This window comes from Borostomias antarcticus, assembly GCF_949987555.1.
Source record: "Borostomias antarcticus genome assembly, chromosome: 2".
Taxonomy (NCBI): Eukaryota; Metazoa; Chordata; class Actinopteri; order Stomiiformes; family Stomiidae; genus Borostomias; species Borostomias antarcticus.
Window position 1 is genome coordinate 524,668 of NC_140235.1, and position 24,996 is coordinate 549,663.

Consider the following 24,996-nt stretch of genomic DNA (forward strand, 5'->3'; position numbering starts at 1 on the left):
GCCTCCAACCAGCCCTCGTCATCTCAGAGTCATCGTATTGTGAGTTCTTCTGGAGAGCATTTGCATCTTGCATTGGTGTAACAAGTGATTTTTTTTTTTTGTAATGCAATAATCATTGATGAAAGAGACAGGAAGTGAAGGTTTTCACCATAAGCAGACTGTGTATATTTAATCGTTTATTGATTGCAACAAAATCATATAACAACAACATAACAATTAATAACACTCAAATTTTGTTTTGAGAATAATTTTTGCACAAGGTTTTGTCATTACAAGGAATCAGGAGGTGAAGTGCAGTTTGACACAGACATGCCCCATTCTACTGTACAACTTATGTCCTTCACACAGTAACTCTACTGTACATCTAGTCTTATGTCCTTCACACAGTAACTCTCATCTAGTTGATATTTTTGGTGTAAAAAATGAATTTCACGAAACACTATTGTCTTATTTTCTTTGGCAGGTATAGTTGGGAACCGTTAAACAGGCAAACAAATGTCACATTTTAAACAACATGATCATATCAAGTAGAAACTTTACAGATTTTCAGAACAAACTCATTGTTGTCCCTTTGTCCACTCATGTCCAGAGGTCTACAGGTGATGGTAAAGACGTCCTCTTTTATTCCTGGGCTGGAACAAGATATCCACAGACGTATACTAATAATTGGAGGCTATTAGAAGCGGCACAGGCACTTTAAAACATGAACATTGACATCCAGCCTGGTACGTACAGTACAGTAGTCATGCGTTGATACAGTTTGGCCAACATGACCTTGAGGTAATGATTAACATACCAACTAGCTGCTTCAAGCATGGTCTATGTTGTTTCAGCCATTTTGCAGCAAATAGACTTAATAATCTCCCAGTTTAAATTCATTTTAATACCCGTGCAACTGAAAAAAAAGGAAACCAACTTAAGCAATCAGATTGTATATGTACAGGTTTTTATATAAATATACACATCTACCCAATTAGGAATCTTTTCTACAATGTTGTTTTGCTTTTAACTATCAAGCTTGTCCACAATTTTTGCGGGTGAAGGCAACGCCATCCAGTTTGCATAAACACTATCATTGGCATATCTTGTAAAGACAGGGTTAGTGGCATCGAGTCTGCTGAGCGCTAGCGGGACCGGGCTCTTCTCGGGCCAGTTCGGGTATGACATGCCTAAAAATGAGAACATATCATTTTTCTGCACTGAGTAAATGAAATGTAGAGTGCAGACAGTAAGGCTCTCAAAAGAAACTCTGTTCTGGTAATGTCTGACGAGAGACCGTTTTATGAGAATTGAAGACTGATGTGATACTATGGAATGGAAACGTGTGTTCATCAATCCCTTTAGAGATGAAACAGCTCCTGCTCTGATGACCCTAGGGTACAGTATGGGCAGGCTATTCTGGATTGGAATAATACACAACCATTGATACATTATTGTACATGTATTTGTTGTGATTTGTCAATGTTATCCTTGGCTCATGTTATGCATCATGGAGGTTGTTGGCAGTGACCTCCCTGACCATCTCTTATTGCTGAATACTTTTTATGAACTTGTTGGGAAGTTCTTCATTTGGAATATTTGGTGGGAATGTTCTGGGAAAACACATTTACAAAGTTTCTTCTCTACTGTCTATATTACCGGAGAGTTTAATTCAAAAGCCTTACTGTTTCTCTGTTCAACAATGTGGAATCAGACAATGTACACATCAAATTCAGATGATGTAAGACAGTTTGGAATCCAAACCAAATAATAAATAGTGATTGATTCAGCAAGGACCTGTTTCAAATGTCACAATGTTGTTTTCATATATATATATATATAATGAAAAGATGGGGTTGTTGAAATGTGTATTGAAAAGTCATTTTCATCCAAAATGGAGTTGTCCAATAATTAAATGAATATGTTTAATTAATGTGGATTACAATAGGCTACATAGAGTAAAAGATAATTATGCAATAGTTTTATATTTACATATGGTACTGTACATCAGAAGCAGGTCCAAATAAAATCAGACACAAGATCCTCTTTTTCACTGATTCTCTCATTTTCTAAGAAATGGGAGGTGTTCAGAATGTCAGAGAAGCATGCCTAGATCACAGACACACACTTGCCTAAGGACAGCCAATCACAACTTGCCAAAAAAGAGAGCTTTTGTGTCCTTTCTCTAAAATCTAGTAAATGCGTGGGAGATTCTACCATAGAGCTTGTTCTCAATCCATGTGGAGGGGAGGGTTCGAGGGAGAGGGGCGTTATTACAGTCCACTAGGGGCGTGTCCTCTTCAGAGAGGGCGTCGTCATACAGCAGGGCGTCGGCTGGCGTGGAGGCCGCCAGGTCCAGGTAATCCTGGCAGGGGGAGATCAGTGCTTGATTAGGCTAATCACCAGGCGGACGAGCAGCATGCGCAACAAAGTCACGGCCAGAAATACACGCCGCCAGACGGCACGGATCGCAGCGCTCGACTCCTTCAAATACCTTCCATTTATTTACATACTTATTTACATACTTATTTACATACTTACTTACATACTTATTTACAGTCCATTTATAACTCTACATTCCGTGTCAAACTAAAATGACCAGAGCCTAACTATGTCGCTAATTCCATGTTTTTGCTGTCAAAGGGTATATTATGGGAATGTTCTGAATATGGACATTAATTGTACTTGACATGAGAGAACAGGAGAAAAACTGGAGACTGGCCATGCGAGACCACTCAGGACTGTGTGGGTGTAATTATTAGGGTTAGTGTTAGTGTTGGGGTTAGTGTGAGGTTAGGGTTAGTGTTAGGGTTGGGGTTAGTGTGAGGTTAGGGTTAGGGTTAGTGTTGGGGTTAGTGTGAGGTTAGGGTTAGTGTTAGGGTTGGGGTTAGTGTGAGGTTAGGGTTAGTGTTAGGGTTGGGGTTAGTGTGAGGTTAGGGTGAGTGTTAGGGTTGGGGTTAGTGTGAGGTTAGGGTTAGGGTTAGGGTTAGGGTTGGGGTTAGTGTGAGGTTAGGGTTAGTGTTAGGGTTGGGGTTAGTGTGAGGTTAGGGTGAGTGTTAGGGTTGGGGTTAGTGTGAGGTTAGGGTTAGGGTTAGGGTTGGGGTTAGTGTGAGGTTAGGGTTAGTGTTAGGGTTGGGGTTAGTGTGAGGTTAGGGTTAGTGTTAGGGTTGGGGTTAGTGTGAGGTTAGGGTTAGGGTTAGGGTTGGGGTTAGTGTGAGGTTAGGGTTAGTGTTAGGGTTGGGGTTAGTGTGAGGTTAGGGTTAGTGTTAGGGTTGGGGTTAGTGTGAGGTTAGGGTTAGGGTTAGGGTTGGGGTTAGTGTGAGGTTAGGGTTAGGGTTAGGGTTGGGGTTAGTGTGAGGTTAGGGTTAGTGTTAGGGTTGGGGTTAGTGTGAGGTTAGGGTTAGTGTTAGGGTTGGGGTTAGTGTGAGGTTAGGGTTAGTGTTAGGGTTGGGGTTAGTGTGAGGTTAGGGTTAGTGTTAGGGTTAGTGTGAGGTTAGGGTTAGTGTTAGGGTTGGGGTTAGTGTGAGGTTAGGGTTAGTGTTAGGGTTGAGGTTAGTGTGAGGTTAGGGTTAGTGTTAGGGTTGGGGTTAGTGTGAGGTTAGGGTTAGTGTTAGGGTTGGGGTTAGTGTGAGGTGTCTGAGGTGCACTCTGAACAGTGGACAGGGTTAGGGTTAGGGTTGTGTTAGGGTTGGGTTAGGGTTAGGGTTAGGGTTAGGGTTAGGGTTAGGGTTGGGTTAGGGTTAGGGTTAGGGTTGGGTTAGGGTTAGGGTTAGGGTTGGGTTAGGGTTGGGTTAGGGTTGGGTTAGGGTTAGGGTTGGGTTAGGGTTAAGGTTAGGGTTAGGGTTGTGTTAGGGTTGGGTTAGGGTTGGGTTAGGGTTAAGGTTAGGGTTAGGGTTGGGTTAAGGTTAGGGTTAGGGTTGTGTTAGGGTTGTGTTAGGGTTGTGTTAGGGTTGGGTTAGGGTTAGGGTTGGGTTAGGGTTGGTTAGGGTTAGGGTTGGGTTAAGGTTAGGGTTAGGGTTGGGTTAGGGTTAAGGTTAGGGTTAGGGTTGTGTTAGGGTTGGGTTAGGGTTAGGGTTGGGTTAGGGTTAAGGTTAGGGTTAGGGTTAGGGTTGGGTTAAGGTTAGGGTTAGGGTTGTGTTAGGGTTGTGTTAGGGTTGTGTTAGGGTTGGGTTAGGGTTAGGGTTGGGTTAGGGTTGGTTAGGGTTAGGGTTGGGTTAAGGTTAGGGTTAGGGTTGGGTTAGGGTTGGGTTAGGGTTAGGTTAGGTTAAGGTTAGTTTAGGGTTAGACTTCCGCAGATCAACACAGAGCTTCGTCTGATCCTACCCGGCTCTTCACCATCATCTTCTCCAGCTCTTTGCTGATGTCTGAGAACGTGGATCTCTTGTCCGACTCCTGCTTCCAGCATCGAAGCATCAGATTATACCTGCAGACACACATGTTGATCAGATTATACCTGCAGACACACATGTTGATCAGATTATACCTGCAGAGACACGCTGTCCAGGGTTTGTTTTGTTTTTATAAGTTCATTCTATATGCACAGGCAACGCTGCCAGATTTAGACAGCTGGCTAATTTTCCGCAGTCGTCCCTGGGCTGTAAGTGGACACTCCACGGTCATTATAACGAAGGTCTTGGGTATGAAATGGAGCAGGGTAGAGTAACAGTGACATCTGTGTCTAAAATTGAGCACAGTGAGTAAAAGTGAACTCACATTTCCTCCGTGCAGTTCTCTGGTTTCTCCATCCTGTAGCCGGTCTTGAGGAGGTTGAAGAGGCGTTCGGGGGCGATGCCGGGGTACGGGTTTCCCCCCAGGGTCACGATCTCCCACAGCAGCACCCCAAACGACCATCTGAGGAGCCAGAAAACCCCAAATCAGAGTCGCACCACCTGATGTTAGCAAATGTCGTGATTCAAAGGGTCATAAGTCCACGTTACTTACACGTCACTTTGGGTTGTGTAAATGTGATCAAACAAGGACTCTATCGCCATCCATTTGACCGGGATACGACCCTGAGAAGAGGAACGGACACAACACCGGCTCAGCTCTGTCTGCATCATTCCCATGAACGGTTGAACATATTCCGGTCCAAAATCTGCTCCCAGAACATTTGGGTTCATGAATCTCACCTTGCTTCTCTTCACATACGAGTCTTCCTCGTACACATCTCGGGACAAGCCGAAGTCTGAGATCTTCATCTTGCGTCCCTCGGCCACCAGGACGTTTCTGGCTGCCAGGTCCCTGTGGACGAGCTGGAGCACAACAGCTCTGAGTCTGAGCTTTCACAGGCCATGTATATCCTGTCACTGTTCACACAAAATGCTGCTTCTTTTCTTATTGATTCATTTTTTATAAATTTTTTATTTAACCTTTATTTACCCAGGCAAGCAATTAAGAACAAATTCTTATATACAAAAGCAGCCTGAGGAAATTAATTAACTAAAAATTAAATTATAATTAATTCATTAAAAATTAATAATTAGCGACTCTACCTTCATTTCGGCCAGGTACTGCATGCCCCTGGAGATCTGCCAGGCGAAGGAGATCAGGTCCCCCATGGTGAGCGCCCTCTCGTCAGGGTTCTCCAGGTAGCTGGAGTTCCGGTTGGCGTCCCCTCCGCTCATGTAGCTGGGCCCCACCTTACGACTCTCCCGCAGGAAGTTGCGCAATGACCCATACTTGGCATATTCCACAATCAGGTACAGCGGTCCTAGTCAGGGAGTGACAGCAGGTCAGAACACACTCAGTATTGAATCCCCAGATGTTTGGAGAGGTGGGAACAGGCCTCACCGTCCTGGCTGCACGCCCCGTACATCTTAATGACGTGTGGATGGTTGACCTGCTTCAGCAGAGTGAACTCTGACAGGAGGTCGCGGAGTTCGCTATGCGACGCGTTCTCTGAGGGAACAAGAGAAGAAAGTATTAGAGGATATGACTGGGAGTCTAATGTATACTACAGGGATTGTATGTGTGTATACTTTACTGTATGGGTGTGTATTAGGGGTGTAACAATATATCGTGCCACAATATATCGCGATACAGAAACGTCACAATACGTATCGTCATGGTGAAAACAATATTGTGATATGTTTATTGTATATCAGTGAACGCTGGCTACACAACGCTGGTAACAAACATGTCTTTTGTCTCTAGGCCTCTCCATGATATTACAACAGTTAAGCTCTAAATTCACAAAGTGTAGTGGAGTAGAGATGTGAAGAAATGCACTATTGGTGTGAACAGCAGCGCTACTGCAACGCTTCACACCTGCCCTTAGTGTATCGTATCGTATTGTTTTCGTCAACCCAATATCGTATCGTTACACCCCTACTGCCTACTGACGTCAGGACAGCAGAGTTGCTACTCATCTTTCGTCGCAGGCTCAAAACTCATCTCTCAAAGAAGTACTACAATGATTAAGCACCTATCGTATTTATATTTTGCAACTCTTGCACTTTGGCTTAAGCACTAGATTCTGCTCTTAGTCACTTGTTTAGAAAGGAGATGCACTTGTGAGTTCTGGTGAGTAGTAGTATACTGACTACCTACGTTAAATGCAATTATTGTATAAAAGCGTCTGCTAAATGACTGCTGGGCAGTGTGTTAGTCTATACTGGACAGTGTGTTAGTCATACTATGACTTCCTGTTTGGCTCGTCTCACCTTTAAGCATTTTCACAGCCACGGTCGTGTAACCTGCCTTTCCTTTCAGCCGGAAAGCCGTCGCCTTGACAACCTTCCCAAACTCCCCTTCTCCTAGAGTTTTCCCCAACACCAGGTTTTTACGAGGGAATTCCCACTTGGGATCCTCCTGTTAAAACAAGAAGGAAACATTTCAGCCTCCATTGTTGGAATACGTGGAAATATTGAATGTACTGCACATTCTGAAGGGTGTTCATAACGTACAGGTATCTTGAACGTGTCGATGGCCACTTGATTCTCCATGGAGTCCAGAGAGGCGCGTCGTATGTTGTTAGCGGAGTAGCTGATTGGGTAGGATTGCGCCGGGCGCCGGAAGGTCATCTCAGCCGAGGCGATGGGCGGCTTGGGAGAGTTCTTGTGGTAGCGGTGGATGAAGTAGGAGGAGAGGAGGATGGAGACGATGAAGGAGAGGAGCACGGCGGTGGCGATGATGGTCTTACACATGTCGTCACAGAACACCTCTGAGAAAACAAGGGCAGAAGATCAGAAAAGATGTTTCATGTGTGCAAGAGTGTCGTCAGAGAAATAGACTTATAACACCGTGTCCTAACTGCTTTGCGACGCGAGCAACAGAACGCAACATCGCATGCTTGCTGTCCTAACTGAAACCGTTCAATTTCCTGTTCTGTTACATCATTTGTCTACATTCCCAACTGAAGACAGTTAAAGAACGAATGCCCGTCAACGCGAGCGACAGGAGGGAAATAGGAACAGGGCGAGCGTCAGAAGGGCAGTTGAAACGTTGTGCCGCTTCGCGCTGCGTCTCTCGCGTCCAGTTAGGATATAACAATAGAAAACAAAGCAATGGAACGCATTTTGTCGCTGACGCTCGCTCGCGTCGTGTGTAGTTAGGACACGGTGTAATGTGAAGAACTCACCTTCCACATCATCCTTCTCGCAGAAGCATTTCTCAAGGTAGCAGTAGCACGTTCCATAGCCAGCTTTGATGCCAAACATCAAGCCTCTCTCGTGACCTCCAATGATTGGTTCACCTTCAGTGTTATAAAGACATGTAAGTGTTTTGAATTCATTGTTGTATTCACATTCTGTAAAACAAACAAACCCAAAAGTTTGGTTGTAAAAATGCACACGCGGTTTCTCTTTACTTGTGCAGTCCTGGGGACATATGGCCATGTCCCTGCTCTCGATGGCATCACAGAAGCCGTCAGGACACGTGCGCAGGTCGGGGGAGCAGGTCGAATAACTCTCTGAGATTCCTGGGAGACGGGCAGAATAACAGTTTGATTCAGTATTTCAGTTATTCAGTACTTCAGTTATTCAGTACTTCAGTTATTCAGTACTTCAGTACTTCAGTTATTCAGTATTTCAGTTATTCAGTACTTCAGTTATTCAGTATTTCAGTTATTCAGTATTTCAATTCTCTGGAGGAGCTGGTGGGAGGGTTCCCTGAGAAAGTCACTTGCGATGGTGTAATATACCTGGTATACTTGTGATGGTGTAATATACCTGGTATACTTGTGATGGTGTAATATACCTGGTATACTTGTGATGGTGTAATATACCTGGTATACTTGTGATGGTGTAATATACCTGGTATACTTGTGATGGTGTAATATACCTGGTATACTTGTGATGGTGTAATATACCTGGTATACATGTGATGGTGTAATATACCTGGTATACTTGTGATGGTGTAATATACCTGGTATACTTGTGATGGTGTAATATACCTGGTATACTTGTGATGGTGTAATATCCCTGGTATACTTGTGATGGTGTAATATACCTGGTATATTCTGATGGTGTACTGTACCTGGTATACTTGTGATGGTGTAATATACCTGGTATATTCTGATGGTGTACTGTACCTGGTATACTTGTGATGGTACAGATGGCCTAAAAACCTACCTTTTCCTTTTTAAAAAGGCCTTTGACTGCTAAAATTGTGTTTTTTTTGTTCAGTTGTGTTTTGTTATGCTATGCTTTTAAACCTGTAGCACTCTGAGATTTTTAAATGAAAAGTGTTACAAATAAAATGTTTTGTTATTATTAATATCATCATCATCATCATCATCATCATTATTATTATTATTATTCTCATCATTATTATACTGTACCTTTCTCCGCGCCCTGTCTCCACTGGCACCTCCCCATGGTGGCCCCCAGGCCCCTGATGGCCTCGCAGTCTCCTCGCTGTCTCCCCTCGGCGCAGGACAGGGAGCGCTGGTCCACCGGGCCGGGCCTGTCGGCTGAGCAACACCAAACACACACTTACAAACACACACTTACAAACACACACTTACAAACACACAGATTCACCACCAACCACACACTTACAAACACACACTTACAAACACACACTTACAAACACACACTTACAAACACACACATACACCACCAACCACACACTTACAAACACACACTTACTGTACAACCACACACTTACAACCACACACTTACAAACACACACTTACAAACACACAGATTCACCACCAACCACACACTTACAAACACACACATTCACCGTGTGGTTCAGACAACACGTGATAAAGGTGACCTTCATTCACACTGCAATCTAACCAGCAATCCAGAAATGTCTTTAGTACTGCTATCAGAAACATCCAGGATGGGGCTCAATGGGCTGGGTATCATGTAAAGGCTGGTCCTCACCACAGCGGCGTGGGTTCAAATCTGGCCTACGCCCTGTGCTGCATGTCGTCCTCTCTCTCTCTCTCTCTCTCTCTCTCTCTCTCTCTCTCTCTCTCTCTCTCTCTCTCTCTCTCTCTCTTTCTCTCGTCTGTCTCTCGTCTGTCCTTCTACTGTCTTATCTTAATGGTAAATGGTAAATGGACTGCACTTATATAGAGCTTTTCCACCTTAGCGGCACTCAAAGCGCTTTACAATGGCCTCTCATTCATCCATTCACACACACACTCACACACCAATGGCGGTAGCTGCCATGCAAGGTGCTAACCTGCTCATTGGGAGCAATTTAGGGTTAGGTGTCTTGCTCAAGGACACTTCGACATGTGGACAGTCGGAGATGGGATTCGAACCACTTAAGCAATAATACACGAGATGCCGTTCTTTAACGTCATTAATGGTACGAGCCGTGGTTCTATCGTGATTAGTACACGGCAGTTGACCAATCAGAGAGCTTGCTCAAACCTACCCGTTATATAATGACCCTTTGATCATTGAACGACCCGCTCTACCAACTGAGCTACAGTCGCCCCTAATAAAGCAGAAATTCCCTAAAAATATCTTTAAAAAACCAAACAAATAAACCCCCCCCTCTTTGATACGTACGATCTCCCTCGAGCAGCAGGAGGATCTGAGCGCTGGTCTGCAGCTGCCTGCTCTGCTCCTGGGCCACCACCACGTACTGCAGCTCCTGGCACTCTGGCCTGCGAAGCGCCTCCGAGTCGTTCACGAACAAGACCCCCGACATGTCCCTCAGGCTCTGGGCCATGCTGACGGCCGCGTGGCAGCCCTGCATGCTAGCAGACACGTTCCTCTCCGCTACCTCCAGCCCGTAGGTGACGTTGATGCCCTGGAACCTCAGACAGTTGTCCACGCATACTCTACCAACCTGGAACGATATGGAACATCCACTGTTAGAGTCACGTTTACATCAATAGGGCTGCTTTAAGAACGTGGATGATGATCATCTTTAGTGGACGGACACAGCATAACTACAATCGAGCTAGGCTAGCATGTGAGGAACTGAGCAAAAATATTACTGGTTCTAAAGGCATCAACTATCGAATACCGTTTCCATAGAGGGGTTGTAGGAGAGTATAGAGGGGTTGTAGGAGAGCATAGAGGGGTTGTAGAGAGCATAGAGGGGTTGTAGGGAGCATAGAGGGGTTGTAGGGGAGCATAGAGGGGTTGTAGGAGAGCATAGAGGGGTTGTAGGAGAGTATAGAGGGGTTGTAGGAGAGTATAGAGGGGTTGTAGGAGAGTATAGAGGGGTTGTAGGGAGCATAGAGGGGTTGTAGGGAGCATAGAGAGGTTGTAGGAGAGTATAGAGGGGTTGTAGGAGAGTATAGAGGGGTTGTAGGGAGCATAGAGGGGTTGTAGGGAGCATAGAGGGGTTGTAGGGAGCATAGAGGGGTTGTAGGGAGTATAGAGGGGTTGTAGGGAGCATAGAGGGGTTGTAGGGAGCATAGAGGGGTTGTAGGAGAGTATAGAGGGGTTGTAGGGAGCATACGGTAGATGTATTTACGATACGATAATTTATTGTCAGCAAGCTGAAATTTTTTTGCATCCATGGCACCTCCATTCAAGAGTTACACACACATGGAGGACACAACAAGACAGACATGGAACACTACCTATAGACAGACATGGGACACTACCTATAGACAGACATGGAACACTACCTATAGACAGACATGGAACACTACCTATAGACAGACATGGAACACTACCTATAGACAGACATGGAACACTACCTATAGACAGACATGGAACACTACCTATAGACAGACATGAAACCCTACCTATAGACAGACATGGAACCCTACCTGAGCGTAGACAGAGGCTCTGCGCGCCAGGCTGAACTGGAAGGTGGCGTTGCTGAAGTGGATGAGGACGGGTAAGATGGAGATGTTGAAGTGGAGCATCACTGTGCCCTCAGGGCCAGGGTACGTGGTGTCGTTCACCAGGTAGTCCAGCTGGAAGGTGCGGTTTTCCGTCACAGGCAGGTTCTGTCTGAGTTTCAGTCCTGGATAACACACAACACAGGGCAGGAAGTGCTCATTGTTACGATAATGTCAACGTTTGTTTGGTGTTGTTTTTTTTATCACACCAAAAAGTGACAGTTGGAATTGATCTACTCACTGTACGAGTGAACTGTCCCTCTAACGTTGCCAAAAATGGCCTTCTCTTCTCTGAAGCTGTGTTGGATGGTGAACGTTTCTCTGACCCAGGAGTCGTTCGTCATCATGCTCCCAACGAACCGGTTCTGGGTCTGGTCTTTGGGGTACCTGGGGGTCGTGTCTCGGTCGTAGACAAACAGGTTGCCAAAAACATTTCCCTGCAAATCCAACATCCTCATAAGACATGACTATACAAACATACGAAATGCATTCTAATGTTTCTAAAATGGTGGACTGTGTTTTGGAGGTCCTCTGTAAAGCGATGTCTCACCTCAATGCGATTGAAGTCAATCACAACCTCCTCTGTGTCTGTTCCGTTCACATAGGGTGCGTTATCGTCCTCATCGTAGATGCTGACCGATAGACCGACGAAGACCTTGCTGATGGTGTCCTCGGTCCGGACGGAGCAGACTAGGGTCAGTGTGTACACCTCCCTCTCCTCACGATCCAAAGGTGCGGTCACCACCAGCTCAGTAGTGTTCTCATTCACAGCAAACGGAGCCGGAACATCTGCAACCAAGCGCCACAGACAGAACAATAAAGACACGTTTGATGTTTTTAATAACGTGATGCAAAGGGACTCAGAGACGGTCCAGGTGACTGTGGCATGGCTCTTAAGCACCTATTGTATTTTAGATTGCTATTCTTGCACTTTGCCTTCAGCACTAGATTATGCTCTTAGTCACTTGTTTTAGAAAGAAGATGCACTTGTGAGTTCTGGTGAGTAGTAGTACATTGGCTTTTCCTACATTAAATGCAATTATTGTTAGTCGCTTTGGATAAAAGCGTCTTCTAAATTACTGTAATGTAATGTAATGTAACCTGATTCGATGCTGTAGGAGATGTAGCATGTAGCATTGCTAACCTGTAGCATGGCTAACCTGTAGCATGGCTAACCTGTAGCATGGCTAACCTGATTCGACGCTGTAGGAGATGTAGCATGTAGCATGGCTAACCTGATTCGACGCTGTAGGAGATGGTGTAGTTGGGGCAGACGTTGAGCCTGGTGAGGCGGCGGAGTTGCCTCAGGGCCCCGGGGAAGCGGTTCTCCCTGATGTGGGGGTTGTTGATGTTGCCCTGGGGGTCGGGGTCAGGAAAGCATAGCGTCTCCATTTTGGTCTGGTCACACAGTGGCACCGTGGCGTTGACAAACGTCAGCTTCACACGGACGGGAGAGGGGCCACAGTGGAACCTCCTGACGGGCTTGGTGGCCACGGTGACACTCAGGGTCAGCTTTCTCACCGACACCAAGCTCTTATCTGATGAGACACAGCCACAGCAAGACCAAAGCAGCAGTTTAATCTCAGTCAGTGCTTTTATTGATGACCAAGCACTTCTTACTTTTATGCAATCACATTACCGTCCTGAAAGCAGATCACTGAACATGACATATTACCTGGAAGCCAAGCGCTATTACTGTAGTATCCAAAAAGCATGCAAGCAGATCAAGCAATTCAACTAATCTTGTATCACAACTAAAACAACTGAAAACCATAACATGCACGATAACATGTATTACAACTGAAAACCATAACATGCACGATAACATGTATTACAAAATGGTAATTTAAGGTTGGCGGGAAAGAATAGAATATGAATTTGCACAAATGTCCATGTGTAACTCACACTGCGAGTCGAAGTCGGTCCAGTCCAGGGTTTTGTTCATGGACAGGAGTCCCGTGGTGTGGTCCATGTGGAACCAGGCGGCGTGGGCCGGGGGTCTGGTGGGGTTGGCCCAGCACAGGTAGAAGTAGGGCCTCTCAGCGGCGCTCTCCAGCATGGCGTGCACCTGGAGCACAGGTGAGCCAGCAGCCTGGCCCACGAAGACGATCTCTGAGTAGTCATTCTGGGGGAAGTACAGCCCAGCCGCGCCTGCGAGGGGAGGAAGAACACGCTGATCTCAAAGCTGCTTTTACCATCTGTTTTAACTACTGTATTACAGATCAGTGCAATAATATGTACCACTCAGCACCTCCGCACTGTATTCAAACATAACAAACATAACAAAAACAACAACAAACACACACACACACGCACACACGCACGCACGCACACGCACACACACACACGCACACGCACACGCACACGCACACGCACACGCACACACACACACACACACATGCACACACACACGCACACGCACACACACAAAATAACAGGAATGTCCACCGATTAAATTGTTCTCCTGCTCTTAACCCTTCCCGTCGTTCAGAGTCTTGCTCAAAGGCACCTCGGCACCCAGCCAGGATATGGGATCCAACCCGGGGACCTCCCTCCCTCCCCCGCTGGCCGCCCCACCTCCCTCCCTCCCTCCTCCTCCTCCTCCTCCTCCTATAGCTGGTAGCGATGCCATGTGTTGCGCCTGATTGTTTCATGTCTAGATGCAAACTCACAAATCTGACCTTGACTACAATCGCCCAGCTGACCTAAGAGTCTTTAGATACCTGAGAAACCTGAGAAACCTGTGGCACAGAGCTGGTGAGAACAGAGAACACACACAACCACACACCCACACACACCCACACAACCACAGACCCACAGACCCACACAACCACACAACTACACAACCACACAACCACACACCCACACACCCACACACTCACACAACCACAGACCCGCACACCCACACACCCACACATACCCACACACCCACACACCCACACACCCACACAACCACACACACCCACACACCCACAACCACACACCCACACACCCACACACCCACAACCACACACCCACACAACCACACACCCACACACCCACACACCCACACAACCACACACCCACACAACCACACACCCACAGACCCACACAACCACAGACCCACACAACCACACAACCACACACCCACAGACCCACACAACCACACACACACCCACACACCCACAGACCCACACAACCACACACCCACAGACCCACACAACCACACACCCACACAACCACAGACCCACACAACCGCACACCCGCACAACCGCACACCCGCACACCCGCACAACCACACAACCACACAACCACACACCCACACACCCACACAACCACACACCCACACACCCACAGACCCACACAACCACACACCCACACACCCACACACCCACACACACCCACAGACCCGCACAACCGCACAACCGCACAACCACACAACCACACACCCACACACCCACACACCCACACATCCACACAACCACACAACCACACAACCACAGACCCACACACACCCACACACCCACACACCCACACACCCACACACACCCACACACCCACACACACCCACACACCCACACACACCCACACACCCACACACCCACACAACCACACACACCCACACACCCACACACCCACACACCCACAGACCCATACAACCACACACCCACACACCCACAGACCCACACAACCACACACCCACACAACCACAGACCCACACACAACCACACAACCACACAACCACACAACCACACACCCACACACACCCACACACCCACACACCCACACAATCACACACCCACACACACCCACACACCCACACACCCACACACACCCACACACTCACACACCCACACACACCCACAGACCCACACACACCCACACACCCACACAATCACACACCCACACAACCACACACCCACACAACCACACACCCACACAACCACACACCCACACAACCACACACCCACACACCCACACAACCACACAACCACACACCCACACAACCACACACCCACACAACCACAGACCCACAGACCCACACAGCCACACACCCACACAACCACACACCCACACACCCACACCCACACACCCACACAACCACACAACCACACACCCACACACCCACACACCCACCCACACACCCACACAACCACACACCCACACAACCACACACCCACACACCCGGTCACAGTCTCAGTGCTGCAGAAGGATACTTGGATGTGATGAATGTGATGAATCACAGGAGGAAACTAAACAGACACACATCTCAAACGCTCATTTGACTCTATTCACCGTCCTTATCCTGGCAGCTCAGGCCCCACGCTCGTCTATTGATGCTGGTCTATTGATGCTGGTCTATTGATGCTGGTCTATTGATGCTGGTCTATTGATGCTGGTCTATTGATTGTGTGGTCTTGTCAGTTCTAGAGGCTTTCACTGTGACATTATCTTTGGCTGCGGGATATATTGGTGTGGATATGATAAATTATCCGATTTTTCTCCCTTTGGATTTTTCAATTATGCCACGTTTCCTGTCAACGATAACGACATCCCTGCATTCGGGAGCCTGGGTGATAATAAACATATGTACCTAACATGATGACATATTCTGCTTTTCGTTTATTTAAATATCTGACACCCGTCAGTCCAGGGAAATGGAACCGGAGGCTCAAATGGCGCCACGCAGCGCCGCTGATGACTTTCTCACATGGTCAATAAGACATGGCTTCCGTTTGTCCTTGGGTTCACCTTAGGAAGTTTAATTACAGGGGAGAACATGATACCATGAAGAGATGAATCATTACCTGCTAGGACTGGGGGGGTTGGGGGGTGATCTATAAAGCGCAATAGCAGGCTGCATGTTTTACAGGAAAATGAAGATGTGAGCGTTCAGCTTGTAACTGCATCCCTGCTGTGTTCCTGTCAGACCACGGTGGGCGGCCATTTAGGGAACGCACTAATGTCATTAGCAGACAGGGAAAGTAGATTTTCTATTTCTGTTGGTGCAGTCGAGGCCTCGGCTCTGGTTTCAGACATTGATTTAATTAAGCGGCTCTTGGATGACAGGAGGTCGGATTGATGGATCAAATGTGGCCGGTCTTCCTGAAGGATGGAGATACATTCAGGAGAGCTACCACCCCCTTTATTAAAAGCCTGGCTCAGACGCAAACAAACAGAGAGGGTTATGGGTAGGATTAGGGTCTGGCATCGCGAGACTAGCGTTAGGGTTAACTGCTCGCAATATTCAGTTGAGGCAAAGAGGTTCCATGTCATAGCACATCTCAAATTCTAGAGGTGAACATTATCCACTACAAAAATCTATTCCTAACCATCGCCAAAAATAACATTCTGTGTGCTTAAAAATAGAGCAGAAGAACAGAAACCACAGCAATGCATCTGGAAACCAAGCACACATGAGAAAACAACATGAGATTGGATATTAAAATCATGAAAACGAATGAATATCTTTGGCGGGTCGTTAGTACGCAGACATGAAAGCACTGATTCATGCTTTCAGACATAGTTAACACTTAATGACTGTAAGCGATAGAAACTCCTTGCATGGAACAGTGATATTATTCATTCTCAAACATCCCAACAACACTGAGTGACCACCAGAGGGAGACATTTCTCTTTCTACAGATCCAAGAGCTCAGCTCAGCCAGACAGACAGACAGAGTCCACTAGTGATCCAGGACAGGATGGACTGCTCAGACAGACAGACAGACAGACAGACAGAGCCCACTAGTGATCCAGGACAGGAGGGACAGACAGACAGACAGACAGACAGACAGACAGACAGACAGACAGACAGACAGACAGACAGACAGACAGACAGAGCCCACTAGTGATCCAGGACAGGAGGGACTGCTCAGACAGACAGACAGAAAGACAGACAGACAGACAGACAGAGCCCACTAGTGATCCAGGACAGGATGGACTGACAGGCCTCTTCCCACAAAGTATGGTCTTAATGAATTTGGACAAAGTGCTAAAATGACCTCTAATAAACTCCTCTCAGCATGTATTTAAATTACCTCCGTTACGCCCTGGATGACCACAACTAGGCGTGTACAAAACTGTAGGTGGGACCAGTAGGGTCTCTAGTGAGGGTTGACTTTGGCTTCAAGCTGGCCACAGAGAACTGTGCGCCACACAATCCGTTTATGTCATTCAAAATTCAATTTATTTCCAGGACTGAAGCCAACAGAAAGTAAGCAGTTTATATGAAAGCTAATTAATTGAATGGGTCAAGCACGCTGATTTTTCAGCAAATCAGGTCTTTGTTCTGTGGTGCCATGAATGTTTCCCCGGAATGACTCATGAGTTCTCCTAAACGCCGCCCTGTGAGGACGGAGGCCCAGAGATAGTCAATGTTACCATAGTCACGGGCAGATATGATCACGCCTGCGACCACGCCTGCGACCTCTCATAACCACATGAAGGACCATGACGGGGAAACGCTCTGATGCAATTTGGGCATTGATTTCAGTTCAGAGATATTATTGAAGAGATTGCAAAAGGATAGAGAGCGATCATCTCAAAAGTCCTTCAATTCGAAAATGATTACATTAGATGATTAAATGACAACATTTTATGTGACCAGTATCATTGAGAAATAACATTGTGGGAGATGTGTCTCCTATTTTATCGACAGTGATAAAATGTGTGAAATAAACCAAGCCTGAGAAAATGGCCGCTTGTACTCGTTGTTTATCTGAGGAAGGGTTCGTATTGGTCTGAGCTCACAGAGTGAGACCCTCCCCTCCGTCATCCAGGAGGACAAAGACGGAAACTCAATTAGCTCACCCCGTAGATCGCCAGAGAGATTTACCATCTATGAGCTCATGTAGAGCGAGTCTCTCCCTCTGTCTGAGGCCACAGCTAGACACCAACGCTGGAGACACATCTCACACCTACGATTTATTCCTCATTAATTCACCCCAGCTCCTAGACAGACCCTACCTGACCACAATACCTGACCTTGGCGGGTCACTGCGCTAGTCCTGCGTCTGACTGGTCGAGTCTGGGCAGCGAGTTCAGGGGGAGGGGCCAACCCCCTGTCTGCTCAAGGTCAACGCTCAGTGCATCTGCCCCAGTAACGACCCGCTGGAGAGGCTAGTATCTGGCAGCTCACCAATCAATGGCAATACTAATGAACAGTCACACTGATTGTTTTAAACTGATGAGCTAGACTAGAGAAAAAGCTTACCCATGCAATCATTTACAAAGAACAAACATGGCTTATCTTATCTTTCCAGTATATGTAAAGAACGAAGTAACTATGAACTAAAATCTGCTCGATGGTCCACGAGAGTAATCTCTAATTTGGTTCACAGTGGGCAGACTCTAGAGAGGGATATTTTTGCCAGTCATAGTCCGTTGAGATGGATCACTGCCTGCCATAATCACTCTGCGATGATCACTCCTTCCCACAGATTAAATAGTTACTAAGATTCTCTGCAAAGATTCAATTAACTAAAAGGCTGCAAATGAAGCTATAACTCAATTGATGAAAGTTGTTATTGATTTCTGTTTTATATTCTCCCCTTCTTGGTTTGCATTGTCGATATACAAGATGACTTTGTCATGCTAGGGAGATGGTTTTGTGTTTAACATGTGGGTTGGAGTTCAGCTGCACATCTCAAATAAAGCCTCTGGTTTGTTCCAAAGAAATAATATTGATCAAGAAAAGGAAATAAAAAGGAAAAAGTACAATAATTGGCTAAATAAAACACACAATAAACCATTTATGTGATAGCAAGTTGGTTAATAAATAGATTAATTCTCTAATTTGGTCTGTAAGGGGAAATGTGATTCAGATCTACAGAGGAATAGGTAGGTCACTGAAACCATGATACTACATGCCATAACACAATAATCAATTATTCCCATCATGTAATCCAATTATACTTCAGAGATTACAGGAGCCGAAAAGCAATGTACCATGTTCATCAGTCATCACGAAATCTAATATCACATCTCCTTAGGGGGTTGCTGGAACTACAAATTCAGTTTCTGAATTCCCTTGGGAATGGGGACATCACAATGGAACAAGTGACACATCATAACAGACGCAGATGGAGTCTGATGCCATCATCATTAGACCACTTTCAGAAAATGTTGTGATGCACATGACTGCAGCTGTAAAGAGATGGATTCTCACATGAATGTTGTCCACGTGATCAGTTAGACAACATAAACATGAATTGCTGTTGATTAGCATTTTCATAAAGAGCTAAACTTCTACCAGGTTTCACGCTCGCTTGACTAAACAGACAACACTTCCTTGTCCATGGGTCACTGATTTTGATAATTAAGTCGCCGAATGCCTGAATTTGCTTTAAAGAAAAAAAGTTACTGAATCACTGAATGATCCCTGGAGGGATCATAATTAGCATTCTCAAAAACATTAACTTGAGTTGAACTCTTTTTATTTATTTATTCATTTATTTATTTATTTATTTATTTATTTGTTTATTTATTTATTTGTTTGTTTGTTTGTTTGTTTGTTTGTTTGTTTATTTATTTAGCAGATCAGTTGAGCGCTTGTTTCAGGGGACGAGTCGACACGGTCTAGACATCCCAGAGCATTTATCAAGGTGCCACAGTTTCAACAAACAGACAGAAGGGTATTAGTCCAGCAGGTCAGGTTGCCCGTGTGAGGACATCCTAACGCCCCGACCTCCCAGCATCCCTCTCTGACCGGCCGGCTCCCAGCATCCCTCTCTGACCGGCCGGCTCCCAGCATCCCTCTCTGACCGGCCGGCTCCCAGCATCCCTCTCTGACCGGCCGGCTCACAGCCACAGAGGAACAGCGCGTCTTTGTGTTGTTCATTGTTCTAATGGCCGGTCAAACAGCGCATGCATGACTGACCACGGGGAAACAACGCGTCAAGACCCACGTGAAAGAAAGAACACTAAATGTCCCGAGGACACAATTTCAATCAATGTCTCCTTGTCCTTCCACCAAAGCAAATTAGATTCGGGGAGGGGTGGGGGGGGGCGGGGGTGACCCTTTACTGACAATGTGGGGGGGGGGGAAGGGGGGGGGGGGAGGGTACAGCAGTGGAAGCAGTAGAGGCGGGGGATCAAGGACCCTCACAGTCATGACAGTAAACCAATTAAGGATTATATAAGGTGTTCCCCACTAAGGACATCTGAGTCAATCGTAGTCTTTTTGGTGGTCATGTTCAGAATCAGCCTCCCCCCGTTACCCAACCCCTAGCAGCGCCCCGTTACCCAACCCCTAGCAGCGCGGACGTGATGAACCACACGAGGACTCAAATGAAGTCGCTGTCATGCCTCTGTTTTAACGCCGTTATTAAAATTGTGACAACATGTGTTTTAAATCCAGTGTATCAACTTGGTAATGCTCTGGTAACGAGCCAGAAAGCCCTTACTGACCCTATGGGAGAACAGACAAGGTCTTTAATCTAAACACGCTAGACATTACTGCTGTAAGCGCTGTTGAAGCAGATAATGTTTCAGTTCTTGCTCTGAAGAAATTAGAAATAGTCTCCCCTTCCATGGAGACCCGGGTATTTAAATGAAACAAAACAAAGAACAAACACTCAAGGAGCATCATGGTGTTTTCCAATTAGACTAAAAGAAATGCAGTGACAGCAAGAGTGGAAAATTGAGACGATTTATAATTTAACCATGAGCAACCCAAGACACAAGCCTAACTAAATCATATAATGTAATAAGGGCCTAAATCAAATAGCACCATGTATCAAATGAGATTTATTGGTCTGGCGCTACTCAAAAGCGATGGATACTGATGAAAATGATTGTGCTAATGCAAGGAAGAAAGCAACTAACGCCACTGCTAACACAGCATCCTGGGGGACGCGGGGGCCATCGCTGGAGATTACCACTCGGGTTAGGGTTTCTGAGGTCAGAGGGCATGACAGGGTCAAAGATGCAGCAAAGAAGTCACAGCAGCAGACCCACAGATCAATGCTTTTAAATAAAAACATCCGTGTCTCCTTGTGGTGCTACAGGTGAGGGGTCAGAGGTCAGAGTGGATCTGAAATCATCTGGATTCATCATAGAAGTACTGCTGAGGGAAACTGAGGAACCGGAGTTGAACTTTGAACCTGAAGCTGTTTTATATCTGCAGCATTTTGACTCTATAGCTCCCACTGGTTCAATCATGGAACTGAGTCAGATCTGACTCTGAGAAAAAACATGAATGAAACCCCTAAATCCTTGACCAGTGTGACTTTGAAAATGTGGTTCATCTGTGTCCACTTCCAGATTCTATATTTACAAATTGACAGTAGTTGACCTGTCTACAGATATTTCCTCCGTATGAAAACTTTACTCTGGCGATAGGATAATAGGACATTTGACAAACTATATCTCTTTCTTAAAGCAGATTAACAGACTATTTTCCATCAAGTATTTCCATTGACTTTTCCTGCTGGACTCCTGCCTGACACCGACTTCTTTGCAGGCACCATTTCAACACTGATGTCCATTACGCTGCCATTGATCTGCTATTTCCTTTGTGTGATTACCTCAGCAGGAATCGCCATGTAGATCACCAGCCATGTGTGACTTCAGGCGGCCATGTTGTCTATTGTACTGTATCAATACAATAATTAGAACCTGGCTGTTAATATCCAAAACCTACTGAAGACTAAAGGTTAACTAAGGGTAGTTGTAAATGAAAGCCATTGTGTAAATGAATCTTCTACCAGACAATCATCATAGGAAATATGGGTGGTATGATACATTTTCCTTCTCCTCTAAACACGTTGGTTCTTCAAACACATTTGGTTCCTCATTCTCTCAACAGAGTTCATCATGCTTGCTCACAGTTGATCCAGAGACAATGAACTACCCTCCTCAGTGCATGTGTGAGGTGAGTCACTCATTCTTATTTGAACAAGAAAACAAACATGAGAGAGAAAATCATTGTCAGTCTTTCATCTGATCATTGTGTTGTCTTTCATTTAATTAAAACGTTTCCAAAAATGATGTATGCCTAAATGTTTCCAAAGTGTGCATATAAGGAAGATATTGGTCTGTAGTTAAACAGTGATGAAAGCAGCCAACACCTGTCATGGGTCGGAACACACAGGCTAGTATCCTACGCATATAGGCCTAGTCTATCCAGAGACACATTTAATATGACAGTAAAAGAAAAGGAATCGATGGTCTGTGTGTTTCAGATGGGGGTTAAAACTTCATTTGCAACCAGAACGGGGCCTTCTATTGTTTAACAGGCAATATTTTCCTCCAGAAAACAAACATGCGATGTTTGTCCAGAGACGGGCGCACCTGCCGCGCACCTGCCCACGGACGCGCAGAGACAAAGGGCCAGATGACCCGCTCACAGGCCTACCTGGGGTCTCAACACCTCACAATAACAACATGGATCAACTCTCCATGTAAGATAGTATAACTCAACTCAATAAACCACACAGCTAACACCTCACAATAACAACATGGATCAACTCTCAATGTAGGCTAGTATAACTCAACTCAATAAACCACACAGCTAACACCTCACAATAACAACATGGATCAACTCTCAATGTAGGCTAGTATAACTCAACTCAATCAACCACACAGCTACTAGCCTATTAACACCAGCATTTCTCTGATATTTGGACGTGTCCTTTTGGTACAAGTAGCATAGCCTCTTCAAATTGTATGGCACTACAATAGTACAATAGCCTATAGCTATCCTTATTCCTAATATGATTTACTGGGCGACTGAAAACAATGAATATTATGGTAGGACTAGGATACATTTTGTAAAAAGCTAGGTCTATTAAATGTCCTACTGCTGCCACAATTAAACATAATGAAAGAACATGGCTCTATATTTCATCTAAAGTAGCCTATTTCATTAATCATCGTAGCTACACAACTACTCCAAATGGCCATTACGTAGTTTATAGGTGGGCCTCCACATAGAGGCAGGGGTGCGTGATAGCCTAGGCCTAATGCCAAAGTATTCAATCAATTCAAAATATCTGCACATAAAACTGACCTGCTAGACGAAGTAAATAAGTAAATATACTGAATAACCAAACTAGAGTATGGTCTGACAACGAATAGATTATCTATCAAAATCCTCAAAATGTTCCACAACCATGGTGTATATTTGAACGTCTATTATGTTTTCACAGGCATAGACACGCTGCGATCTGCACACTCTTGAACCATGAGTTAGACTTTATATATAGTCCGTCTGGGGGGAGAGTGTTAGTACAGTTGGGCAGTGGGATTGAGAATGGGATTATAATATTATGATATATAGCTGCATGCATTTTACTCTGGGCAGTGTCACATGTGCCGTCATGCCAATGCCATAGGCAACATATAGTGATGTGAGACTACAATAACGCTATTTACTGCAGACTCATGGTTGATCAGGGCTTTAGATAGGCATATATTTTTTTTTTTAAATTTAATCTATAAAAACTCAGTAAACTCAAACAATAACTGAAGCAAATTGGTATGTCCAAACATGCTATAGGCTAAGGCAACTCGGACAAATGGACACAATCAGATTTTCCTAACTTTTCTACCGGTTAGTCTATATCTTGGGACATTATGCTTCACTAAACAATTTCAGCGGCCAGAATCTCCAAACAAAATGTATGAAGTCCAGAGCAGAGGTTTGGCATTGCGCGTTTCACCTTCGGTAAAACAGGCTTAATACTGCATTTCTTCAAAGGTGTTTCTCCAGCCCACACCCTCTTATAGTTCCACCTAATTCTCTTCATAATAAAGCATAATAATAAACACTAAATAACTCGAAAATGAGAGGTTTTGTTCTAATTCACCAAACTTTCAGGCTAAATTCCATGTTTAATGCTTCACAAGCGCACATCGTAGCCTACAACATGATCTCTGTTTGCTACACATTTACGGACAAACATTACAGAAGGTTTGCATGGACGCTTGCCCAAATACCTCTCCAAAATAGACTTTGAACACTCTTTTCAACTTTGTTTAGGTTATAATAGGTATTTAATACGGCAGGCTGTGATCAAGGCGATCTAATTGAGGTTAATTGCTCCTTACCTTCACACCACAGTAAGAAGATGAACACGATGTTTCCCAGTGAGAAACAGCACGTCGGCTCCATAATCGACAATCATAAGTGAAAGTTTCAGGATGAATAAGCAAGAGTGAGAGACCCTATGAATAAAAAAAGATAAAGCCGGAGATGAAGCCAGTCCCCGTGTCCGTAGCTCCGAGCAGCTGATGAAGTCCTCACAGCGCGCGTCCCATGGAGAGGCTGCTTCCTGCAGCTTTTGCTGCTTGACCGACTGTGGCGAGCAGTGCGGGGGGAGGACCAGGGAGGACCAGGGAGGACCAGGCCAGGCTAATGGCGAGCAGTGCGGGGGGAGGAGGACCAGGCCAGGCTAATATGCTGCGATGGTCCTTCCGGAGCAGCACGCACGATACTATCTTCAGAAAACAAAAAGTAAGAATGTTATTACAAAGACTATCCTCATTATCACTGCGCGGTTGAATACAATATCACTATTTGACAGTGTATTGATCAATTACCCTAAATCTCATTATTGAAGACTATATCAGACCAGTTCCTCAATAAAGGTATGCATGGATAAAAGGTCACCTTATTTCCCAAGAATACATATTGTATCCTGTATTGAAATATTGCTATAGTAGCCTATATCATAATGCATGTTTTCCACCTTTGGTTTTAACAATTTCAACTAGACCTATACAGTATGTAAACAACATGATCCTGGTCAATAAGCCAACCCAAGTGC

The 24,996-nt window shown here is 45.4% G+C and overlaps 1 protein-coding gene across 1 annotated transcript; it reads right to left on the bottom strand.

The window, feature by feature from the left end:
* Positions 1-193: 193 nt before the first annotated feature.
* On the bottom strand, positions 194-24,508 carry ret (ret proto-oncogene receptor tyrosine kinase). Its single transcript, XM_084450005.1, has 20 exons — positions 24,278-24,508; positions 13,151-13,396; positions 12,481-12,783; positions 11,796-12,034; positions 11,487-11,682; positions 11,171-11,370; positions 9,951-10,233; positions 8,759-8,890; positions 7,787-7,897; positions 7,559-7,672; positions 6,885-7,141; positions 6,642-6,789; positions 5,770-5,877; positions 5,472-5,689; positions 5,109-5,231; positions 4,921-4,991; positions 4,693-4,830; positions 4,303-4,402; positions 2,197-2,344; positions 194-1,169 (listed from the first exon to the last, which is right to left on the bottom strand). Exons 1-20 carry the CDS (start codon positions 24,339-24,341, stop codon positions 1,006-1,008), a joined length of 3,363 nt encoding a protein of 1,120 aa, XP_084306131.1. The 5' UTR covers positions 24,342-24,508; the 3' UTR covers positions 194-1,005.
* Positions 24,509-24,996: the final 488 nt, after the last annotated feature.